The following is a 22,489-nucleotide window of genomic DNA, read 5'->3' on the forward strand; positions in this document are numbered from 1 at the left end:
ATGAGTACCTGGTGCGATGTGTAAACATCGCCACTAGGGAGACAAAGGCGACCGGACATGGTGTTGGCCACCCACCCCCTCGTGTGCCGTGCCGGCCTTCATAGGTGCTCGCTAACAGCACTCGCCCCGACAGTCGGTTAAAGCTACACGGGGGATCTTTGTCAATATCTCTTTGCGCTCGCGTGTGTGTGCGCGTGTCTACTCGCGTATGTGACTTCCTGATGTGTGCAAGTACTCACCTGTGCATGCACGACCGTGCACAGGTGTGCGTTTGTGTGCCTGTGTCATAAGACGATCTTCGTGTGTGTGTGTGAGTGACATACACAGTGAGAGAATCGCTCCATTTACAACCGCGGGTCATGCAATCACTCTTGTTTCTATTGCAGGGCGCATTGGAGACAACACCCCCTCCCAATCAACTTCTCACCGCAGCGATCTCGAGATCGTCCCAACGACAGAGAGAGACATATCGACACACACACTCACTCGCACACAGACGGGGTGGGGGGCTGGCCGCGGTGGGGGGAGGCGTCTCATGTCGCACGTCTCATGTCGCACGTCTCATCTCGCACGTCTCATGTCGCACGTCTCATGTCGCACGTCTCATGTCGCACGTCTCATGTCGCACGTCTCATGTCGCACGTCTCATGTCGCACGTCTCATGTCGCACGTCTCATGTCGCACGTCTCATGTCGCACGTCTCATGTCGCACGTCTCATGTCGCACGTCTCATGTCGCACGTCTCATGTCGCACGCTTGACTTCATTCACGCGTGAAGCGTCCGCAGCCGCGCTCCGCCACCCTCCTTCAATGGGGTAGGAGAATTCATCATCACCATCATCACCCTCCTCGTCGTCGCCGTGGCCATCGCCGCGATGGAGGTGGCGATGGTGAGCGTGCAGGACGCCGGCGGAGGACTCGGCCCCTATGGGCACCGGGGCGGCGGCGGCGGCGGCGGCGGAGGAGGTCCCGGGGGGTCGCGAGGATTCGGCGGCTGCCGCGCCCCGCACGGCCACGCGGTGCTGACGCCGCACGCGCTCGACGTCCTGCTGCTGGACGCGGCTGCGTGCGAGCCCTACTACCAGCACTACAACAACCACCACCACCACCATCACCACAACAATCTGCAGCAGCAGCAACCGCAGCAGCAGCAGCCGCAACAGCAGCACAACAACCATCACAACCACCATCACCAGCAGCATCGCGGCAGCAGCAGCGGCGGCAGCAGCAGCAGCTTCAGCGCCGGCGGCGGCGTCGACTCGGGCGGGTTCCCGGAGGCGGGCGAGCGGCTCACCATCAACGTGTCGGGGCTGCGCTTCGAGACGCACGCGCGCACCCTGGCGCGCTTCCCGCGCACGCTGCTGGGCGACCCGCGCAAGCGAGCGCCCTACTTCGACGCGCTGCGCAACGAGTTCTTCTTCGACCGCAACCGCCAGAGCTTCGACTCCATCCTGCACTACTACCAGTCACGCGGGCGCCTGCGCAGGCCCGCGGGCGTGCCCGTGGACGTGTTCGCCGAAGAGCTGCGCTTCTACGAGCTGGGCGACGAGGCGATGGCGCGCTACCGCGAGGACGAGGGTTGCGCGCCCGAGGAGGCCGAGCGAGTCCTGCCGCGCGCGCCCCTGGCCCGCCAGCTGTGGCTCCTCTTCGAGTACCCCGAGAGCTCGGCGCCCGCGCGCGCCATCGCCATCGTGTCGGTGGCGGTCATCGTCCTCTCCATCATCGTCTTCTGCCTCGAGACGCTGCCGCAGTTCCGAGACGAGAGGCGCGACGCCGCCGCCGCCGCCGCCGCATACAACAACAATAACAACAATAACAACGACAACAACAACAACCAGCAGCAGCAGCACGTGAAGTCGGCCGACGTCGTGAGCAGCAACTCGCCGCCTCCAGGGTCCCCCGTGCACCCGCGCGTGTCGCCCTCGTCGCCCTCGTCGCCCTCCTCGCCGCTGCCTCCGGGCGTCGTGGCGGCGGCGGCGGCTCCGCTGAGCGCCTTCACGGACCCCTTCTTCGTGGTGGAGACGGTGTGCGTCGTCTGGTTCACCCTGGAGCTCGTCGTGCGCTTCCTCGTGTGTCCCAGTAAGTCGGCCTTCTTCAAGGACGTCATGAACGTCATAGACATCGTGTCCATCCTACCGTACTTCATCACGCTCGGCACGGAGCTCGCCGACCAGAGCGCGCATGGTGGTAGCGATGGTAGCGGTGGTGGTGGCGGTGGTGGTGGTGATGGTAGCGGTGGCGGTGGAACCGCGCTCCCCTCCCCGTCGTCTTCCTCCTCGCCGGGCGGCCAGCACGCCATGTCGCTCGCCATCCTCAGGGTCATCCGCCTCGTGCGAGTCTTCAGGATCTTCAAGCTGTCGCGCCACTCCAAGGGGCTGCAGATCCTGGGCCAGACTCTGCGCGCCTCCATGCGCGAGCTGGGCCTGCTCATCTTCTTCCTCCTCATCGGCGTCATCCTCTTCTCGAGCGCCGTGTTCTTCGCCGAGGCGGACAGCGACGAGTCGCACTTCACGAGCATCCCCGACGCCTTCTGGTGGGCCGTGGTCACCATGACCACGGTGGGTTACGGCGACATGAGGCCCGTCACAATCGGCGGGAAGATCGTGGGCTCGCTGTGCGCCATCGCGGGCGTGCTCACCATCGCGCTGCCCGTGCCCGTGATCGTCTCCAACTTTAACTACTTCTACCACCGCGAGACGGACAATGACGACTCGGCGGTCAAAGTCCAGGGCGGCGGTGGTGGCGGTGGTGGCGCCGGTAGCGGTGGCGGCACCTCTGGTGCCGTAGGGCCGCGTTCGTCGCAGGGGAGTGGAACGCCGAGGAAGCGCCGCCCCAGCAGCGCCCAGGGCCTCGACGCCGAGACGGACTCGAGCACGGAGTCGGGAGATCCAAACTCCTCGGGACTCGCCACTGACGACGACGACGACGACGTCGACGGTTCGGGCCACCGCGCTCGGACGCGACTCACCGTGAGCGTTGGGCGCTTTTCCGACGGCGGCCAGAGGAACAATAACTGCGCACTCCTGGTGGACGGCATGGAGACGAAAGTGTGAGGGTCTCGTGCGGCGATGGACGAGGGACGGGGGGGGGGTGGAGGGGAATGGGAGGAGGGTATTTTTTTGTTGTTGTTTTAGTTTTGTATTTAAAATAAATTAGGAATAGTGTCGAGGCTGATGGTGGGACACGGCGCGGGTTTTTCTGGGCGAAACTCTCCGAGGGATAAGAGGTGAAGGGTCTCCGACTATTGGAAGGTGAACAGTGATTTGAAGATGCTGCTGCTGCTGCTGCTGCGTTGGGAGTGGGGCCACGACCACGATTAACAACAACAACAACAACAACCTCAACACACGCGTCGACAGCCTTGGTTACATACAATATATAATCGGCGACGTTTCAGGCAATGCACCTTCTTCATGGCACGTGAAAGGGCCATTGCTATGAATAAGAGCCAGTACCCAACACTTCGCCGATAAAATATATACTGTCTATACATAGATATTACTTTGAAGACCAAAATGTTGTTGACGAGTGTGTTGAAGTGTCTGACCGTTAGTAGGAACATGTCTTCGTCATCATTACATTTAATATGATGAACGTTGTGAATGATCTTGTACACGTTTGACGAGCGGACCGCACGAGGCTCAGAGTTGTCCGTTCACTTCGCCTCCTCTTCGCGTGGATATGTGGAATATCGTGGATATGTGGAATATCGTGGATATGTGGAATATCGCCGCTACTCCGCCACAAGTCGCGTGGCTACAGCGCGTCTATCATTCGTATGAGAATTGGTTTACAGAATTATGCACGGGGTACGATGGGGGGGGGGGGTGGTGGAGTTGCGGGTGCGGTATTATTTCTGTAATGCACATCATATCACAATCAGAATATGTATCTATACTGGAGGAAGCCGATGAGCTATGAAGCTCTTTTTCGTAGGTGTCTAGTCAGGGGCACGGGGTGGGAACGTAACAACAACAGCAACAACAACAACAGCAGCAGCAGCACAAAAACACAACAGGAGTGAAAAGGTGAAAAGTTCAAGAGAGGTAAACAAATCATCCAAAAATAAACAAATACAACAACTAAACCATCCCAATCCTACCCGCAAAGCCCACTGAGGTATTCACTTGTTTTTCAGAAGCGACCTGGCCACAAATGATAGCTCAACAAAGTGGCCCTCATCACATTCTTTGGTTCTTTCGGTAAAGTCACGTAGACAAAAACAAATTAAAGTAAATAAAATAAAAACTGATCGTTCGTGTTATGATGGAAGCGTCGTAGTTTTTAATTTCATTTACTTGAAATGTGTTTCTATCTCCGTGATTTTACCGACAGAACTAAAGAATTTGGATTCCTGCAGTCACTAAAGTTTTAAGTCAAAATGTAAAGTGGCTTATTATCGCCATCATCATCAAATAAATTATCGAGGCGTTGCAGAGTTCGGCCCCCCAAGTGATTAACCCCCTAGTGGTGCGATCCCTTCAGCGCTCTCACGAGGCTTTGTCGGTGACTCTCAGAGCTCGCTGTGCGCTTGGCGTAGCCCTCGACATGAGTCGACTCTGACTGGCCGTTCCATCGGCAGCTGTGTAGCTATTCACGTGTTAAAACATTACACATTCAACACATTCGTCGGTATCACTGCCTTCAAATAAAAACAATATATAATCAATAACAAGCACATATGCACCATGTAGAAGGGCCATTGTCCGAAACGTCCTTTATTTTTCTTTTTTTCTTCATAAGACTACACACACACACGCAGTATCATTGACGGATGTGCCGATTATGATTGTGGTTTGTTGACTGTACTTGTGCATCACTGCCAGTGAGGCAGCTGCATCACCCAAATACTATTTTGTATTCAGAGATGAATAGGATCATCAGCTCAAGTCAAAAGATTCTACTCACAGCAACTCTGCAGTATTGCTGCTGTTATCATTATGGATCGGCAGGTTGTTATGTCATTACAAGTCCCACTTGTGTCCACGATATATCGGGCAAGGTGATGATGGTAAGCACGTGTTCAGGAGATGGCAAGATCAACTATTTTTTTTTAAACGAAGCTATATTTGTTTTACCAAGCAAGGCCCACTGAGCGATGTAGCTCTTTTGGAGAAGCAACCTGGTATATGACAGCTTAATTAAGAGGCTCATCAGGTGCCAATTTAAATCAGCCAAATACTATGAACGCGCGGTGTTGGTTCTAAACGTGGAGGGAAAACCCGGAGGACGCGGAGGAAAATCCACGCGATCACGGGGAGAGAGAGAGAGAGAGACGCAAACTCCAAATATACAGACCGAATCCACGACCTCCTTCTTACCAGGCGTGGGAGGTAACATCTCCTAGCCACCGTGCTGCCTCTAGATGATCAGTCAGGCCTGCCATGGCAGCAGCATCGCGAATCAACAACAACAACAACAAAACGTGGAGTAGCAACACAGTCACAACGCATCCCGTCCAAGCACGCTGATCCCCGTGGGGTATTTAATTGGCTGACGTTGTTTTGCTCTCGAGAATTCACCGTGGCAGAAGGAGTCGGAAGCTCGAAGGCGAATGTCAGCGCAAGGACGCATTTTGGTTCTCCCTTCCACCAGTAAGATGACTGCCAAAAAAGCTGCCCCAGGCGCAGTTGCTCAATGTTCTCTAAGAAGGAAGTCAGCTCGAAACGTCTCTGGATAATTATTCATGGTCTTCAACTGGAGTAGCATTTCTGCTTAGGTACGACTCTGCACAGCTTGTAATGTCATCACGATCATCATCAGCAGCATCATCATAAGCAGCATCAGTATCCGCATAAGCATCATCAGCAGCATCAGTATCAGCAGCATCATCAGCATCGTCAGCATCATCAATATCATTATCAGTATCGTCATCATCATCAGCTGCTCCGACCCTTCCCGCCCTTTATATCGAATGCTGGATGCAGACCTCCCCGCAATGACGGGGAAGACGCCTGGCGGCTGTCACCGGCACCGTGCATCTCGATCTCGCTGCTGGCTCTACGCCGATCGCTGTTAGCTGGCGTGCTCGCTGCGAGTCGCGTAACCCGCGACTCCACCCGGTACTCTTTACCCAGAAGCGCGTGCATTGTTGAGTCTGCGTGCACAAACGCGCACACACACAATGCGCTCCCAAGCGCAGCTGTCAACCTGCATGTCGTAGTGATGCGTTCTTCAAAAGACAAAGATTCCCCGTATAGCCTTCGATAGGCTGTTGGGGCAAGTGCTCGCTGTTCGTGAGCATCGATGAAGGCCGTCACGGCGCACGAGGCGCCTGGTGCCCAGCACCACGCCTGCTGATAGCAACAACATCATCAACAAAATACAAAGATTTGGCAATGCGCAACTCACGACGCTAACGATTTATGGAGTGGAATTGTCTCCACTTGTTAAAGAAAAAAAGGCATCTGGCGTCTTTCCCAGCCTCGTCTTCTGATGAGCATTCATAAATCGCGACTTACTTGTAAAAGGCTTCCTATTTAAAACCGATTCAAAAATTAAATCCACACACAGCAGGGCACATTCTGCTTTATTCGCTGCGGGTTTTCGGTCACGTTTTATTTTTGTATCGCAATTGGCCCTTGCAAGTTGGCACAATTCACAGGGGACCTCGAAAATAAACACAAAGCACGTTCATGAAGAGCCCAAAACAAGACACATGGAGACTTGACTTGGGCCCGCTGACTAAACCGTGTGAGCGGGGAGCGGTGGCGCAGCGGTTAGGTAACTTTCGCTATGAATCCGGACACCCGAGTTTGATTCCCGCTCACGGCCAACACCGGTGACGATAATCTGAACCGGTCCAGTGACTCTCCTAGGTCGACTCAGCCTCAAATGAGTACCTGTTTCGGTGTGTAAACAGCGCTGGCCACCCACCCCCTCGCGTGCCGTTCCCGGCATGTATAGGAGCTACTCGCGAACAGCACAGGCTATGTACGGGGGACCTTCCTCTTGTTGTGAGTGGGCGCAGCCCCTTGATAAGAACTTTTGATTGGAGTCAACGAGGTCCAATTCGTCGCGCGCTTAAGCTGTCGTGAACAATACGCGTGCGCGCATCGCGCAGCAAACCACTGCGCTCCTTCCACGCAGGGATGAAGCCTACGACCTGAGCTTGACTCCTGCCCACGGGTGAAGTTCAGTGGCGAGTGTTCCAAGTAACCCCCCCCCCCCTCCACTGTTCACCAACCCGCAGCTACTCTTGCCCGATATAGGGGAGGGGGAGTTTCATTTCTGAGCACTCCGTGCACGCATGCGAGGTTAGGATCACCGTGGCGCGGAATCAAACCCAGGCTCGGCCGAGTTCATGGCACCGTGCATTAAGCTGCGACTGCGCTCCCACTCCACTGGCTTCCTGGATACAACACGAGTCATCATCATCATTATTATTATTACTCGTAACCCGATTAGGGAACACGTGTAATAGTACTACGACAGGCAGTTAGCTGCTTCGTGTACGACACAACGCATTACCGGCAAATGAACGCAGGTTGTGTACAAGGTCAATCTTTTTGTGTTTTTTAATTTGAATGGAAGCTATGAAGCAATATTGACAAATGTATACATCACTGTCTTCCCGATGACGTGACGCGTCTGTACTGATGATGGTGGTTGATAATTTGCACGTTGTAAACAAAATCTAAAACAAAATCCAGAGGGATACTGCCACTGATCTCATGTTGAGCACTATGGAGTTCGGCATTCCGCCAGGTCGCTGGTTCGATCTCCAGCCGCGGCAGTCGTCACGATGGCAGGGAGAGAGGGGCGCCGCGTGGACGCGATGTTAACTACCTCGCCTGGTATGCAGGAGGGCTTGGGTTCGATCCTGACCCTGATGACGCCTCTGTAGTGGGAGTTTGCGTGTTCTCGCTGTGGTCGCGTGGATTTCCCTCCGGATCCTCCGGGTTTCCCCTCCACATTTATAACCGACACGCGTTTACAGTATTTGGCTGCTATAAATTTCCATGTGATAAGCCACTTCGTTGAGCTATCATTTGTGGTGGCCAGGTCGCTTCTCGAAAATAGCTTCACAGCTCAGCGGACCTTACCTGGTAAAATATAAATCGTTTTTATTCAAAGTTTAAAGTGTGGGGGTAACTCTCACCTCCTTCCAAGTAAGATGTCTGGCGAGCGTGACAGCCGAGTAGGCCAAGTTCCGACTGGAGGTACTGCCTGGAACGTCACCCTTGTCAAGGCCCTTGTGGCCAGCGGTGAACGCGCTTAGACGTCTAACCTCGCGTCTCCGTCGCTCCGTCTAGGAAATCAAAAAGTATTATTGACACAATCCCATCGCAAGCAGCGCGGCCTGATTGGAGTGCAGAATTTCAGCAAAAACCCTGGACCGGTGTTGATATTACAGCGTCTCATCAGCATGCTTGTGATCTGCCTATCTTACAGGCAGCTTATAGTCATTGCAGCGCTCCGCCTTTATCGTCCAGGACAATAGACCAAACGCTGGGACGAGTGAAGGTCACGGCGCGCAGTCCCGTGACCCGGCATTTGAAGGCGAGGGTCGACGGGTCGCCTCGAAATGGCAGTACAGCAAGTGGGTCTTGGTGAACTTGCCTTCCGCTTCCACGCGTCGACGCATCTTGGCAAATCGATCGCGTTAGAATGTCGATCTCGGGCGGCGTTAACGAACGAAACCACTCCCCCTCCGTCCTCATGGTGAGACAATCGAAGATCATCTCCTGGCAAAACGACGACGTCGTGAACATGATGGGCATACTGAATATAAAACAGCGTCTCTACTGACGTAAACAACAAGAAAACACCAGGACCATCTCTCGAGAATCACCGGGAGGGAATGTCTTCAGTGGCAAAGTCAGGGACCTGTCGGAGCTCCTTGCTGGGGAGTGGAACGGGGGGCGAGGCGCGTGGATGGGGGAGCTCCCACGGCTTCTGTCGGCGGGACTCACACGGAGCGCCCAGGGGTTTGTTATCTTATTCAAGGCTCACAGCGTTTTTTTTAGTAATTTCAATCTATCGCGATTTCTCGAGATAATTTCGGGGAGCGGTTTCCTTTCTCGGGATTTGGGAGGCTGTCCCCCCCCCCCTCCTCTTCCTCTCTCGTGCGTCGTGCGGTTTACAGTCTGGCGGGGGAGGGGGTCCAGAGGATACAATGGGGGGGGGGGGGGGGTCGAGACGACACTCGCGAGGCGGAGAGCGCGAGACGCACGTGGCGAGCAGTGGGCTGGAGGAGGACCTCACGGGACACCCTCGCCGCGAATGTTTCGTCTTCAGCACCGTGTTTCGTCGCTAAATAAAGTGTTCCTCATCACGTCATAATAATAATAATAATTATTATTTTTTTGAAGACCACTTAATTTATTTAAGGCAATCTTTATTTTTGATTGTTTTAATTTGTTTCGTAAACCGGCTCGTGACGAGAGACGTGGCGGCGGTGCTCAGCCCGCCTGAGTTTGAGTCCCGACCACGGCTAACATCAGTGGCGCGTGACATCTCAGAATCTGAATCTTTATTTAGCTTGCGGGAGCAATCCGATGAGCTATGAAGCTCTTTCTCACAGAGATACAGTATGGGCGGGTCAGCAAGTTACTGCAGAAAACGACACATCTGACCTGAACAAGGTGATTGCCTCCACACGCCACCGAGGCCGACCAAGTTGAAGACTGGTCGCATCGTGTTCTGGTCTCGTTTCTAAGGAATATTGAGCTCCAACCGATGTATGTACTGTATATACTGTATGTGTACTGTATGCAGTATGTGATGTACTGTACGTGCACGTTTTTGCTGCTCCACCACCATGACACGGGCAGCACAATCGCCGCACCTCAAAACGAGGCGAGGACTCTCAGCTGTCGACTGCTAACGACCAAAACTATCCCTGAATAGAGACTGGACCACCGCCAGGGCTTGCCAGGTGTTGCAGGCGTGTGGGTGCCACGGTGTGGCCAGGAGATGGCTGTGATGCTGTGTGTCACCATCACCACCACCCAGCGAGATGGCTGTGGTGCTGTGTGTCACCATCACCACCCCCCAGCGAGATGGTTGTGGTGCTGTGTGTCACCATCACCACCCCACCCAACGAGATGGCTGTGGTGCTGTGTGTCACCATCACCACCCCACCCAACGAGATGGTTGTGGTGCTGTGTGTAACCATCACCACCCCACCCAGCGAGATGGTTGTGGTGCTGTGTGTCACCATCACCACCCCCCAGCGAGATGGCTGTGGTGCTGTGTGTCACCATCACCACACCCCAGCGAGATGGCTGTGGTGCTGTGTGTCACCATCACCACCCCCCAGGCGAGATGGTTGTGGTGCTGTGTCACCATCACCACCCCCCAGCGAGATGGTTGTGGTGCTGTGTGTCACCATCACCACCCCCCAGCGAGATGGTTGTGGTGCTGTGTGTCACCATCACCAACCCACCCAGCGAGATGGCTGTGGTGCTGTGTGTAACCATCACCACCCCCAGCGAGATGGCTGTGGTGCTGTGTGTCACCATCACCAACCCACCCAGCGAGATGGTTGTGGTGCTGTGTGTCACCATCACCACCCCACCCAATGAGATAGTTGTGGTGCTGTGTGTCACCATCACCACCCCCCAGCGAGATGGCTGTGGTGCTGTGTGTCACCATCACCACACCCCAGCGAGATGGCTGTGGTGCTGTGTGTCACCATCACCACCCCCCAGGCGAGATGGTTGTGGTGCTGTGTCACCATCACCACCCCCCAGCGAGATGGTTGTGGTGCTGTGTGTCACCATCACCACCCCCCAGCGAGATGGTTGTGGTGCTGTGTGTCACCATCACCAACCCACCCAGCGAGATGGCTGTGGTGCTGTGTGTAACCATCACCACCCCCAGCGAGATGGCTGTGGTGCTGTGTGTCACCATCACCAACCCACCCAGCGAGATGGTTGTGGTGCTGTGTGTCACCATCACCACCCCACCCAACGAGATAGTTGTGGTGCTGTGTGTCACCATCACCACCCCCCAGCGAGATGGCTGTGGTGCTGTGTGTCACCATCACCAACCCACCCAGCGAGATGGTTGTGGTGCTGTGTGTCACCATCACCACCCAGCGAGATGGTTGTGGTGCTGTGTGTCACCATCACCACCCCCCAGCGAGATGGTTGTGGTGCTGTGTGTCACCATCACCACCCCACCCAACGAGATAGTTGTGGTGCTGTGTGTCACCATCACCACCCAGCGAGATGGTTGTGGTGCTGTGTGTCACCATCACCACCCCCCAGCGAGATGGCTGTGGTGCTGTGTGTCACCATCACCACCCCCCAGCGAGATGGTTGTGGTGCTGTGTGTCACCATCACCAACCCACCCAGCGAGATGGCTGTGGTGCTGTGTGTAACCATCACCACCCCCAGCGAGATGGCTGTGGTGCTGTGTGTCACCATCACCAACCCACCCAGCGAGATGGCTGTGGTGCTGTGTGTAACCATCACCACCCCCAGCGAGATGGTTGTGGTGCTGTGTGTCACCATCACCAACCCACCCAGCGAGATGGTTGTGGTGCTGTGTGTCACCATCACCACCCCCAGCGAGATGGCTGTGGTGCTGTGTGTCACCATCACCAACCCACCCAGCGAGATGGTTGTGGTGCTGTGTGTCACCATCACCACCCCACCCAACGAGAGAGCTGTGGTGCTGTGTGTCACCATCACCACCCCCAGGCGAGATGGTTGTGGTGCTGTGTGTCACCATCACCACCCCCAGGCGAGATGGTTGTGGTGCTGTGTGTCACCATCACCACCCCCAGGCGAGATGGCTGTGGTGCTGTGTGTCACCACCACCACCCCCCAGCGAGATGGTTGTGGTGCTGTGTGTCACCATCACCACCCCCAGGCGAGATGGCTGTGGTGCTGTGTGTCACCACCACCACCCCCCAGCGAGATGGTTGTGGTGCTGTGTGTCACCATCACCACCCCACCCAGCTAGATGGTTGTGGTGCTGTGTGTAACCATCACCACCCCACCTAGCGAGATGGCTGTGGTGCTGTGTGTCACCATCACCACCCCACCCAGCTAGATGGTTGTGGTGCTGTGTGTCATCATCACCACCCCCCAGCGAGATGGCTGTGGTGCTGTGTGTCACCATCACCACCCCACCCAGCTAGATGGTTGTGGTGCTGTGTGTCACCATCACCACCCCCCCCCTCCCCCAGCGAGATGGACTTTCCTACGGCGTTCCCCGCTGTTCTCCCAGACGAAGGCGCACCACAAGATTAATTGAATTGGCTGAGACATCGCAATGCGCCATGCAGAGCCCTCCTCCCGAGAGACGAGCCCTTGAGTCTTTCGCGGACATAGAGAAGAGACAGCGGCCCTACGAGTCCCGGCAGGCGCGCTGCCTTGGCGTGCGGCGTGGGAGGCAGGGCGGGATGCCGGCAGTGCAGCGGAATTCACCCCTTCGAGTTCGCACCCAGGTCACGGGCGTCGCAATTTCTCACGTCATCCCCCCCCCCCCCCCCACACAAGTGGAGGCGAGGTTCGCAAAACGAACTGCAGGGAGGGAGTAGAAGCAGCAGAAGAAGAAGTCTCGGCGCTTCCATCCAGGATTTATAACTCTGGTGGGGGGCGGGGGTGTTTGGGGGGTGGTGAATTTCAGGGACTGAAAACCCAATGCAACACCTCTCCTGTATTAATGTCGCACGTCAGCCCAAGCTGTCCTGATGAGGGCCGAGGTCTATGCAGACACGTCCCGGGGGTGTCCTGGTGGTTAGGGATTGCGGTGGTGAAGGGGACGGGAGAGGTGGAGGGGTGGTAATGAATAGGTGTGGAGTGGCACAAGCCGCTAGGAATGAACACGGCGGCGAAGTGGATCAGGATGGGAGGTGGCACATGGACCGTGACGCCGAGACGCGTCACAATGGACTGTGACGCCCAGACGCGTCACAATGGGACGTGTCTGGTGGCGTCCTGGTTGATGCGACGATAGTTCTCGCGGTCTGGGGGAACTCACGGCCACGCTCGCACGTGGGGTCACTTCCCTCCCTCCTCATCTCCCCCTCGTGACGCAGGTGGCCACTGACTCGTCTCCCACTCGACCACAGCCAATTAGCATATTTTAGGATCAGAATATGTATTCATACTGGAGGAATCCGATAAGCTCCGAAGCTCTTTTTAGACAGATTTGAGTGATGTCCGTTACCCCCCACAACCCACCACCTCCCACCCTTCTCCAGCCGGATTCCATATTCCTTCACCAAACCCGCAACAACCAGCGCGGTGAAGTAATACAACTCCCACGATGCGTTTGGGGGAAGGCCTTAATACAGCAGTGTGGTGACAAGGGCTGAAAATACAGTTGGCGTTTTAAAAATAATAAGGTAATGCGCGTGTATATATGTGGCAATATCGCGATGGTTGTGACTCGCATTGGACTACGGTTCCATCTCGCCGCCCCTACAGCTCCTGTGACACATGAGCCGTCGTGACCACCTCCCTCCACCCTCTGGGCCATCACCACCACCACGGGCACCATCACCACCACGGGCACCACCACCACCACCACCACGGGCACCACCACGGGCACCACCACCACGGGCACCACCACCATCACGGGCACCACCACCACGGGCACCACCACCACCACCACCACCACCACCACCACCCCGGGCACCATCACCACGGGCACCACCACCACGGGCACCACCACCACGGGCACCACCACCACCACCACGGGCACCACCACGGGCACCACCACGGGCACCACCACGGGCACCACCACCACGAGCACCACCACCACGAGCACCACGGGCACCACGGGCACCACGGGCACCACGGGCACCACCACCACCACCACCACGGGCACCACCACCACCACGAGCACCACCACCACGAGCACCACCACGGGCACCACCACCACCACCACCACCACCACCACGGGCACCACCACGAGCACCACCACCACCACCACCACGGGCACCACCACGATGAGCACCACCACCACCCCACGTGCGCACGGCTCCACCAAGGTGAGGGAAGGTGACCACGTACATGGGATTGTGTTTGTTTTTTAACACAGCTCTGGACATAATTTTTTGGTTATATTGAATGTTTTTTTTTTAAATTTGATTTTATGATTGTAATTATTTTGCCGCTATTGATGTTACGAGAAGGGGGGGGGGAGGAAGCGAGGGTTTGCAATGTATAGATGTATCTATGCCTGGGTACAAGCCTTAAGGAGTATTTTCATAATTTGTGTATATATGATGGCGATGCTGACGATGCTATTTAATAAAATGAAGTGCGTGTGCGCGCAATGCGGAGTTCCGTTTTGTTTCATGGATGGTGACCGCCGGTTGCATGCCACGTGTCAGCGAGCACCTATTAAGGGCCGATACGGGGCGCACGATGTGGCGAAATGGCCCACTTCCATGTCACCCCGGCGTTGCATGTTTACTCCACACCTCGCCAAGGGGAACACTCACTCAGTCACCGAGGACAGGATTCCCCCTACACTCGTTGGTTCTTTCGGTAAAGTCACGCAAGTTAGAAATGAAATAAAATAAAAATAAAGACAAATCACAATAAAAAACAAAGTGACTTGGTTATATTTTATTTTATTTCTAACTGCGTGACTTTACTGAAAGAACTAAAAAGTATGGATTCCTGCAGTCACGACAGCTTCAAATAACGATTTCCCCAATAGCCTCTATGAGATGGTTGGGGCAACTGCTGTTTAGCGAGTAGCACCACCTGTGAAGGCCGGCACGGTACACGAAGGGGTGGGTGGCCAGCACTACGCTCTACCGCCTTTGTCTCCCCAGTGGCGATGTTTACACAACGCACCGGGTACTCATTTGAGGCTGAGTCGACCTAGGGGAGGCCCATGCCCGGTTCAGATAATCGTCACTGGTGTTAGTGGCCGTGAGCGGGAATGGAACTCGGGAAGGGGGGTGGAGGAGGGCGGAGGGGAGGGGAGTCACAGCGGGTCACAGGATTGCCACTGTGATATTGATTCGGATGCGTAAAAAAAACATAAAATCGCCGACGTTCCGGCCAAAGGCCCTCATCCAGAGCCTCTGCGTGTGCTGCGAAGAAGGGTCATTGCTCACAACGTCGACTATTCATTGTTTATTTTATTTTTAAGGTCACAGTGTTATTGACGAATGTTGTTGATTGTATACTATATATATGTAAATATATTATTTGGATGATTTTGCTGCTATAAATGTCAACATGCTAAGCCACTTGAGCTATCAATTGTTGCCAGGTCGCTTCTCAAAAATCAGCGAAGAACTCAGTGGGCTTTACCTGGTAACATTAAAATATAGTTTAGTTTTACTTGTATATGTTTTAAGTGATTTGTTTACCTTTGCTATACTTTGCACGCCGATCGTGTTTGTGTACTGTTTGTTGTTGTATCGTTCTTACCCGCCCCGACTGGCCATCTGTGAAAAAGAGCTTAATAGATCATCGGATTCCTCCAAAAAAATAATATTCTAATCCTGATCTATATAGAAGTCCAGATTCGTGTACATTCCAATTATGTTCTCGAAGGGCCCTAAATATGACATTTGGCACAACCATTGTCCGGTGTGTATGCTTAAGATGAAACCAACTCTCAGTCCATAGTTTATATTTGTCAATCTCGTGTTGCTGTTCCAGCCTGGGCCGGTGAAATCTCGCGGTTGCGAGTTTCGAGAAAACGGAACCCAAACCCCTCCCAGATCAGATTAAAATTTTAAAATTGGGATCCGCCGGAAACTAAACGCCTCCCCTAAAACGAATGCGAGACAAAGCAGAGCTGGAGAGTTGAAATTGGGAAAAAGTTGAGTCCCCTATACCGAGGCGAGAGAGCCAAAATACTGAGCGATGGTTATTTATCTATTGAAGTGTTTATTATTATTTTTAATTTATAAGATTACTCACGCGAACACCTGGGTCTTTTCCATTTTGACCGAATTCAAATATCACTTGCAATGACTTACTTTGCCTAGCTGGTACTCTAATACGCCACACATACACACAGCCATGTACCACGGGGTGGTGTGGGGTTAGGGTGGGTGGGAGGGAGGAACCTGCACGGTGTACAGGCAGTCCTCGTTAAACGCGGTAGATGCGTTCATGAAAAGTACCTCGTTAAGCTAGACACAAATCTTGACTTCAAGCTTTCGTGACTGCAGGAGTTCATATTCTTTGGGTCTTTCGGTAAAGTCAACAACAAAAATAACAAAAACTACGACGTTTCGATCGCTTGTGTTGCGATCGAAACGTATTTTTTTGTTTGTTCTACGCGACTTTACCGACAGACCCAAAGAATAAGCTAGACACAGTTTTACCATAAACAATGTAACGATAAAGTTTGGCGAGACACGATGTACTGCTACGCATACCCAGTGAGATGGCAGGACAAACAACTGAGGATACGCGGCAAAGCTACTGTATCATTCCGCGTTCTGTATCACTGTTCCGCTCAGCCGCGCAGCTCAAGAAAGTAGTTCGTCGTCGACCGCTCACACACCGCCTTATAACGGGGCGCGTCCCGCGTTATAACGGGGCGCGTTTCGCCTTATAACCGGCACGCTTTGCGTTATGCGAAAAAGTGTTCCCTTATGGAAGAGCCGCGCTATTGCGAAAACGCGTAATGGTGTGAAAACGCATTAAGCGAAGTCTTACCGCACGCAGCTCGCAAAACGTGAAACAGCGAGAGAGGGTGGGAGATGGTGGGTGGGTGGGAGAGAGTGTGGGAGATGGTGGGTGGGAGAGAGTGTGGGAGATGGTGGGTGGGTATGAGAGAGGGTGGGAGATGGTGGGTGGGTATGAGAGAGGGTGGGAGATGGTGGGTGGGTGGGTGGGAGAGAGTGTGGGAGATGGTGGGTGGGTGGGAGAGAGTGTGGGAGATGGTGGGTGGGTAGGAGATGGTGGGTGGGTGGGAGAGAGTGTGGGAGATGGTGGGTGGGCATGAGAGAGGGTGGGAGATGGTGGGTGGGTGGGAGAGAGTGTGGGAGATGGTGGGTGGGAGAGAGTGTGGGAGATGGTGGGTGGGAGAGAGTGTGGGAGATGGTGGGTGGGTGAGAGAGAGTGTGGGAGATGGTGGGTGGGAGAGAGTGTGGGAGATGGTGGGTGGGTATGAGAGAGGGTGGGAGATGGTGGGTGGGTGGGAGAGAGTGTGGGAGATGGTGGGTGGGTGGGAGAGACTGTGGGAGATGGTGGGTGGGAGAGAGTGTGGGAGATGGTGGGTGGGTGGGAGAGAGTGTGGGAGATGGTGGGTGGGTGGGAGAGAGGGTGGGAGATGGTGGGTGGGTGGGAGAGAGTGTGGGAGATGGTGGGTGGGTGGGAGAGAGTGTGGGAGATGGTGGGTGGGTAGGAGAGAGTGTGGGAGATGGTGGGTGAGTAGGAGATGGTGAATAGGGTGGGAGAGAGTGTGGGAGATGGTGGGTGGGTAGGAGAGAGTGTGGGAGATGGTGGGTGGGTAGGAGAGAGTGTGGGAGATGGTGGGTGGGTGGGAGAGAGTGTGGGAGATGGTGGGTGGGTAGGAGATGGTGAGTGGGTAGGAAAGAGTGTGGGAGATGGTGGGTGGGTAGGAGAGAGTGTAGGAGATGGTGGGTGGGTAGGAGAGAGTGTGGGAGATGGTGGGTGGGTGGGTAGGAGAGAGTGTGGGAGATGGTGGGTGGGTAGGAGATGGTGGGTGGGTAGGAGAGAGTGTGGGAGATGGTGGGTGGGTAGGAGATGGTGGGTGGGTAGGAGAGAGGGTGGGAGGCTGGGGTGGGTGGGTAGGAGAGAGTGTGGGAGATGGTGGGTGGGTAGGAGATGGTGGGTGGGTAGGAGAGAGTGTGGGAGATGGTGGGTGGGTAGGAGATGGTGGGTGGGTAGGAGAGAGGGTGGAAGGCTGGGGTGGGTGGGTAGGAGAGAGTGTGGGAGATGGTGGGTGGGTAGGAGATGGTGGGTGGGTAGGAGAAAGTGTGGGAGATGGTGGGTGGGTAGGAGATGGTGGGTGGGTAGGAGAGAGTGTGGGAGATGGTGGGTGGGTAGGAGAGAGTGTGGGAGATGGTGGGTGGGTAGGAGATGGTGAGTGGGTAGGAGAGAGTGTGGGAGATGGTGGGTGGGTAGGAGATGGTGGGTGGGTAGGAGATGGTGGGTGGGTAGGAGAGAGTGTAGGAGATGGTGGGTGGGTAGGAGAGAGTGTGGGAGATGGTGGGTGGGTAGGAGATGGTGGGTGGGTAGGAGATAGTGTGGGAGATGGTGGGTGGGTAGGAGATGGTGGGTGGGTAGGAGATGGTGGGTGGGTAGGAGAGAGTGTAGGAGATGGTGGGTGGGTAGGAGAGAGTGTGGGAGATGGTGGGTGGGTAGGAGAGAGTGTGGGAGATTGTGGGTGGGTAGGAGATGGTGGGTGGGTAGGAAAGAGTGTGGGAGATGGTGGGTGGGTAGGAGATGGTGGGTGGGTAGGAGAGAGGGTGGGAGGCTGGGGTGGGTGGGTAAGAGAGAGTGTGGGAGATGGTGGGTGGGTAGGAGATGGTGGGTGGGTAGGAGAGAGTGTGGGAGATGGTGGGTGGGTAGGAGATGGTGGGCAGGAGAGAGTGTGGGAGATGGTGGGTGGGCAGGAGATGGTGGGTGGGTAGGAGAGAGTGTGGGAGATGGTGGGTGGGTAGGGGATGGTGGGTGGGTAGGAGAGAATGTTGGAGATGGTGGGTGGGTAGGGGATGGTGGGTGGGTAGGGGATGGTGGGTGGGTAGGAGATGGTGGGTGGGTGGGAGAGAGTGTGGGTGGGTAGGAGAGAGTGTTGGAGATGGTGGGTGGGTAGGGGATGGTGGGTGGGTAGGAGAGAGTGTGGGAGATGGTGGGTGGGTAGGAGATGGTGGGTGGGTAGGAGATGGTGGGTGGGTAGGAGAGAGTGTGGGAGATGGTGGGTGGGTAGGAGATGGTGGGTGGGTAGGAGATGGTGGGTGGGTAGGAGAGAGTGTGTTTGTGATTTACGATGTGGCGGCCGATTTAGCCGAGGCAGCGCGCGAGGGAAGCGTCTATTTTAGGGGCTCCTGAGTAACGGAAGCGCGTGGGTACACGGAGCGTGGGCGAGCGGCGCTTTGTAATGCCCCCCCCCCCCTCATAGCCCCCCCCCCCTCTCCAGACCCCCACCGCCCTCCCTCTCCCACTTTTCTCCTTTCCCCTCCGGTCACCTCCACGACCCCGTCTCGCCCCCCTCACCACCCCCACCCCCAGCACGACCCCCACCACCACCCCCACGCCCCTATTAAAGTTGATAGGAGCAGGGAGCGACGCGTCCTGAGTGGAGACCCGGACGGGGTACGATGCCGCTGTGAGTTGGCAGAGAGAGAGAGAGAGATTTGTGTACACTCACTAAACACACACGTGTGTGTGTGTACACAAACACACACACACACACACACGTGTGTGTGTGTACACAAACACACACACACACACGTGTGTGTACACAACACACTAATGTGTGTACACAAACACACACGCGTACTTGGGGAAACGAGAGGCGCATCAAGACGAGGTAGCCGGCGAAAGTGGCGAATCGAGTTCCACCGTAAGCACGTCAGGACGATGGGACGCGACTGGGAGGGGGTGTCCAGAGCGAAGTCCTTGAGTCAATGTGGCGGGCAGAGCTGAATGGAAGCAAGGCCGTGAATGAGGAGGAGCTTCACCCTGGACTCGTGCCGAGTGAAATGTTCTCACTCACGCTGCATTGAGCAGCAATGATGTTCACAATGCCTGTGGGTATTGAGGCATAAATGGGTCGTGGACCTGAAGGGATCGGATAGTTTGGGGGGGGGGCGTGTGGGGGGTCGTGGGGAACCGTAGGGGGCCGTGTGGGGGGGGGGCAAGGGAGTGAGGGGTGGATGTGAGAGAAGTGCTCGCAGTGGGAACGTCAGCGCTGATGAAATTGTTCTATGGAGCTCGGTAAAGGTTGCGGAAAGGCGATGTGGGTGGGTGGGTGGTGGGGGGAGAAGGTTTAAGAATCTGGAGGGTTCACGTGGCCCGGAGCCTTGCTGTGGGACGAGGGAGGGAGGGAGGGAGGGAGGGAGGGAGGGAGGGAGGGAGGGAGGGAGGGAGGGAGGGAGGGAGGGAGGGAGGGAGGGAGGGAGGGAGGGAGGGAGGGAGGGAGGGAGGGAGGGAGGGAGGGAGGGAGGGAGGGAGGGAGGGGGCACGACGGGGAGCCGGGGTTGTGAGGTTAAGAAGGAAGAGGATTGGGTAACCCATGGGCGACGAGAATTTTTGGCAAGGTCGTTAGCGACGCGAAGTCAACATCGCGTCGCTAACGAGCAGCGGCGCTGACTCGGGGTCAGCGCAGTGAGTTGTCTCGTCGCCTGTGCGGAGAGAGGCGAGAGATGTAGAGAGAGAGAGAGATGTAGAGATAGATGTAGAGAGATGTATAGAGAGAGACGTAGAGAGAGATGTAGAGAGAGATGTAGAGAGATGTAGAGAGAGAGATGTAGAGAAAGATGTAGAGAGAGATGTAGAGAGAGATGTAGAGAGAGATGTAGAGAGATGTAGAGAGAGAGATGTAGAGAGATGTATAGAGATAGACGTAGAGAGAGATGTAGAGATAGATGTAGAGAGATGTATAGAGAGAGATGTAGAGAGAGATGTAGAGAGATGTATAGAGAGAGATGTAGAGAGAGATGTAGAGAGAGGTGTAGAGAGAGATGTACGCGACTTTACCGAAATACCCAAATAATATGAATTCCTGCAGTCACGAAAGCTTTAAGTCAAGATACAAAGTTTGGTTTCGTGAGTAGCATGCACGTCCGCAGTCATTAATATCTGAAGTAGACCGAGCTCTCCCCGCAGCCTTGGTTCTGCTTTGTATGTACAACTTTGAACTTCTTTCGCACCGTACGTAGCCAACCGTGCTAATCGGAGGTGCCGGACGGCGGTCTGGTCATTAACATCGGCAGGTGAGGTGGACAAAGCGTGGCAGAGCACTTGGTGCAGAATCAGGATCTTTATTTTCTCTAGAGGAAATCTGATGAGCTTGGAAGCTCTTTTCACAAATGTCCCCACCATTACCGACTCAGGAAATAAACTTGAGGAGGAAATGGAATTTTGCGTAACATTACTTTCCTTTGATGTCATACAACACTGTGTATATACAATATACATGACTCTACGATACAGTTCTGTATAGTGGGAACACGAACGAGTATTCGGGCAGGGTAAGATAACTATTTCCTGCTATGGGATTTCATCGTTCATTCTGTGGGGAATTTTCTTCATTTTCCGACATACGGAAGGTTCGGGTTACGGGTCGTTCTGGGGAACCTCGTCCCTTCCGTAACGCGGGGACCGCCTGTACATCTCCTGCAAACGTCCGTCCATCGACTTATACACTAACAGCCACTGTTTAACACGACCCACCAGCCACACACACGGCCTTTGTGGGAGGAAGTTCACAATTCCAGTGGCATTCATCCAAACAGAAGCGCACACACACGCACACTGACGTGATGTGAGCCCGAATTAGGGCTCGGGTCGCCGGGTGCGTAGCGCAGAGCGCTAACCCCTGCAACGCCGCTCCCTCCACCGCCACACATCACGGCCATGATTACAATCTAAACTCTCGTCGTGGATTTAATAATAATCGTGTTTCTCCTTGGTGTAACGTCTCGAGTGGCTCACAAGAATCACTCGACATTTCATCAGCAGCATCATCATCAGCAGCAGCACCACCATCATCATCATCAAGCAGCACTGTTGGGTGAAGGCCCTCTCAATGAATACTCATATCTCGATTCGCTGGGGGTCTGGTGAATTTTTAAACACCCCGGTGTTTATGTATGTGGCATAGTGTGCGCTGTGTGTACATGTATGAGCTATCATCGTTATGTACACACAAGCACGTGGTGTGTGTGTGTCTTTGTCTGTGGGGAACGGTGATGTAGCGGTTAGCGCTACGCTGCGCTACTGAACCCGGCGACCCGGGTTCCATTCCCGATCACGGCCAACAGCAGTGACGATTATTTGAACCGGTCCTGGGCCTCCCCTAGGTCGACTCAGACTCAAATGAGTACCTAGGGCGGTGTGTAAACATCGCCACTGGGGAAACAAAGGCGGTCGGGCGTGGTGCTGGCCACCCTCCCCTCGTGCATCGTGGCAGCCTTCATAGGTGCTCGCTAACAGCACTTGCCCCTACAGTGCGTTATGGCTGTACGGGGAATCTTTGTCTGTGGGGAGGGGTGGTGGAGCGGTTAGCGCGCTGCACTACGAACCCGGCGAGATGGGTTCGATTCCAGCTCACGGTCAACACAAGTGGGCCTCCTCGAGGTCGACTCAGCCTCAAATGAGTACCTGGTGCGATGTGTAAACATCACCACCAGGGAGGCTTTACGGTGGATCTTTGTGTGACGATGGGAGTATTAGCAAGAGTCGCTGTATGTGTGTGTGTGAGAAAGCGGTGAGGGTTACTGTGTGTGTGAGTGGTGAGGGTTACTGTGTGTGTGAGAGAAAGCGGTGAGGGTTACTGTGTGTGTGAGTGATGGGGGTCACTGTGTGTGTGTGTGTGGTGGGGGTCACTGTGTGTGTGAGTGGTGGGGGTCAC

General features: G+C 55.0%; 1 protein-coding gene across 1 annotated transcript in view; it reads left to right on the top strand.

Annotated features, from left to right (window-relative positions):
* LOC116944547 (potassium voltage-gated channel subfamily A member 7-like) overlaps positions 1–14,243 on the top strand; it is a 50,421-nt gene extending 36,178 nt beyond the window's left edge. Inside the window, exon 2 of the mRNA XM_032958230.2 lies at positions 387–14,243. Within this exon, the coding sequence (XP_032814121.2) occupies positions 876–3,053 (2,178 nt within the window). The 5' untranslated portion in view covers positions 387–875 and the 3' untranslated portion in view covers positions 3,054–14,243. The remainder of the gene's footprint in view (positions 1–386) is intronic.
* Positions 14,244–22,489: the final 8,246 nt, after the last annotated feature.

Source organism: Petromyzon marinus, chromosome 21 (genome assembly GCF_048934315.1).
Source record: "Petromyzon marinus isolate PM22_M1 ecotype Great Lakes invasive population chromosome 21, UKy_Petmar_22M1.pri1.0, whole genome shotgun sequence".
In the NCBI taxonomy this organism is placed as follows: Eukaryota; Metazoa; Chordata; class Hyperoartia; order Petromyzontiformes; family Petromyzontidae; genus Petromyzon; species Petromyzon marinus.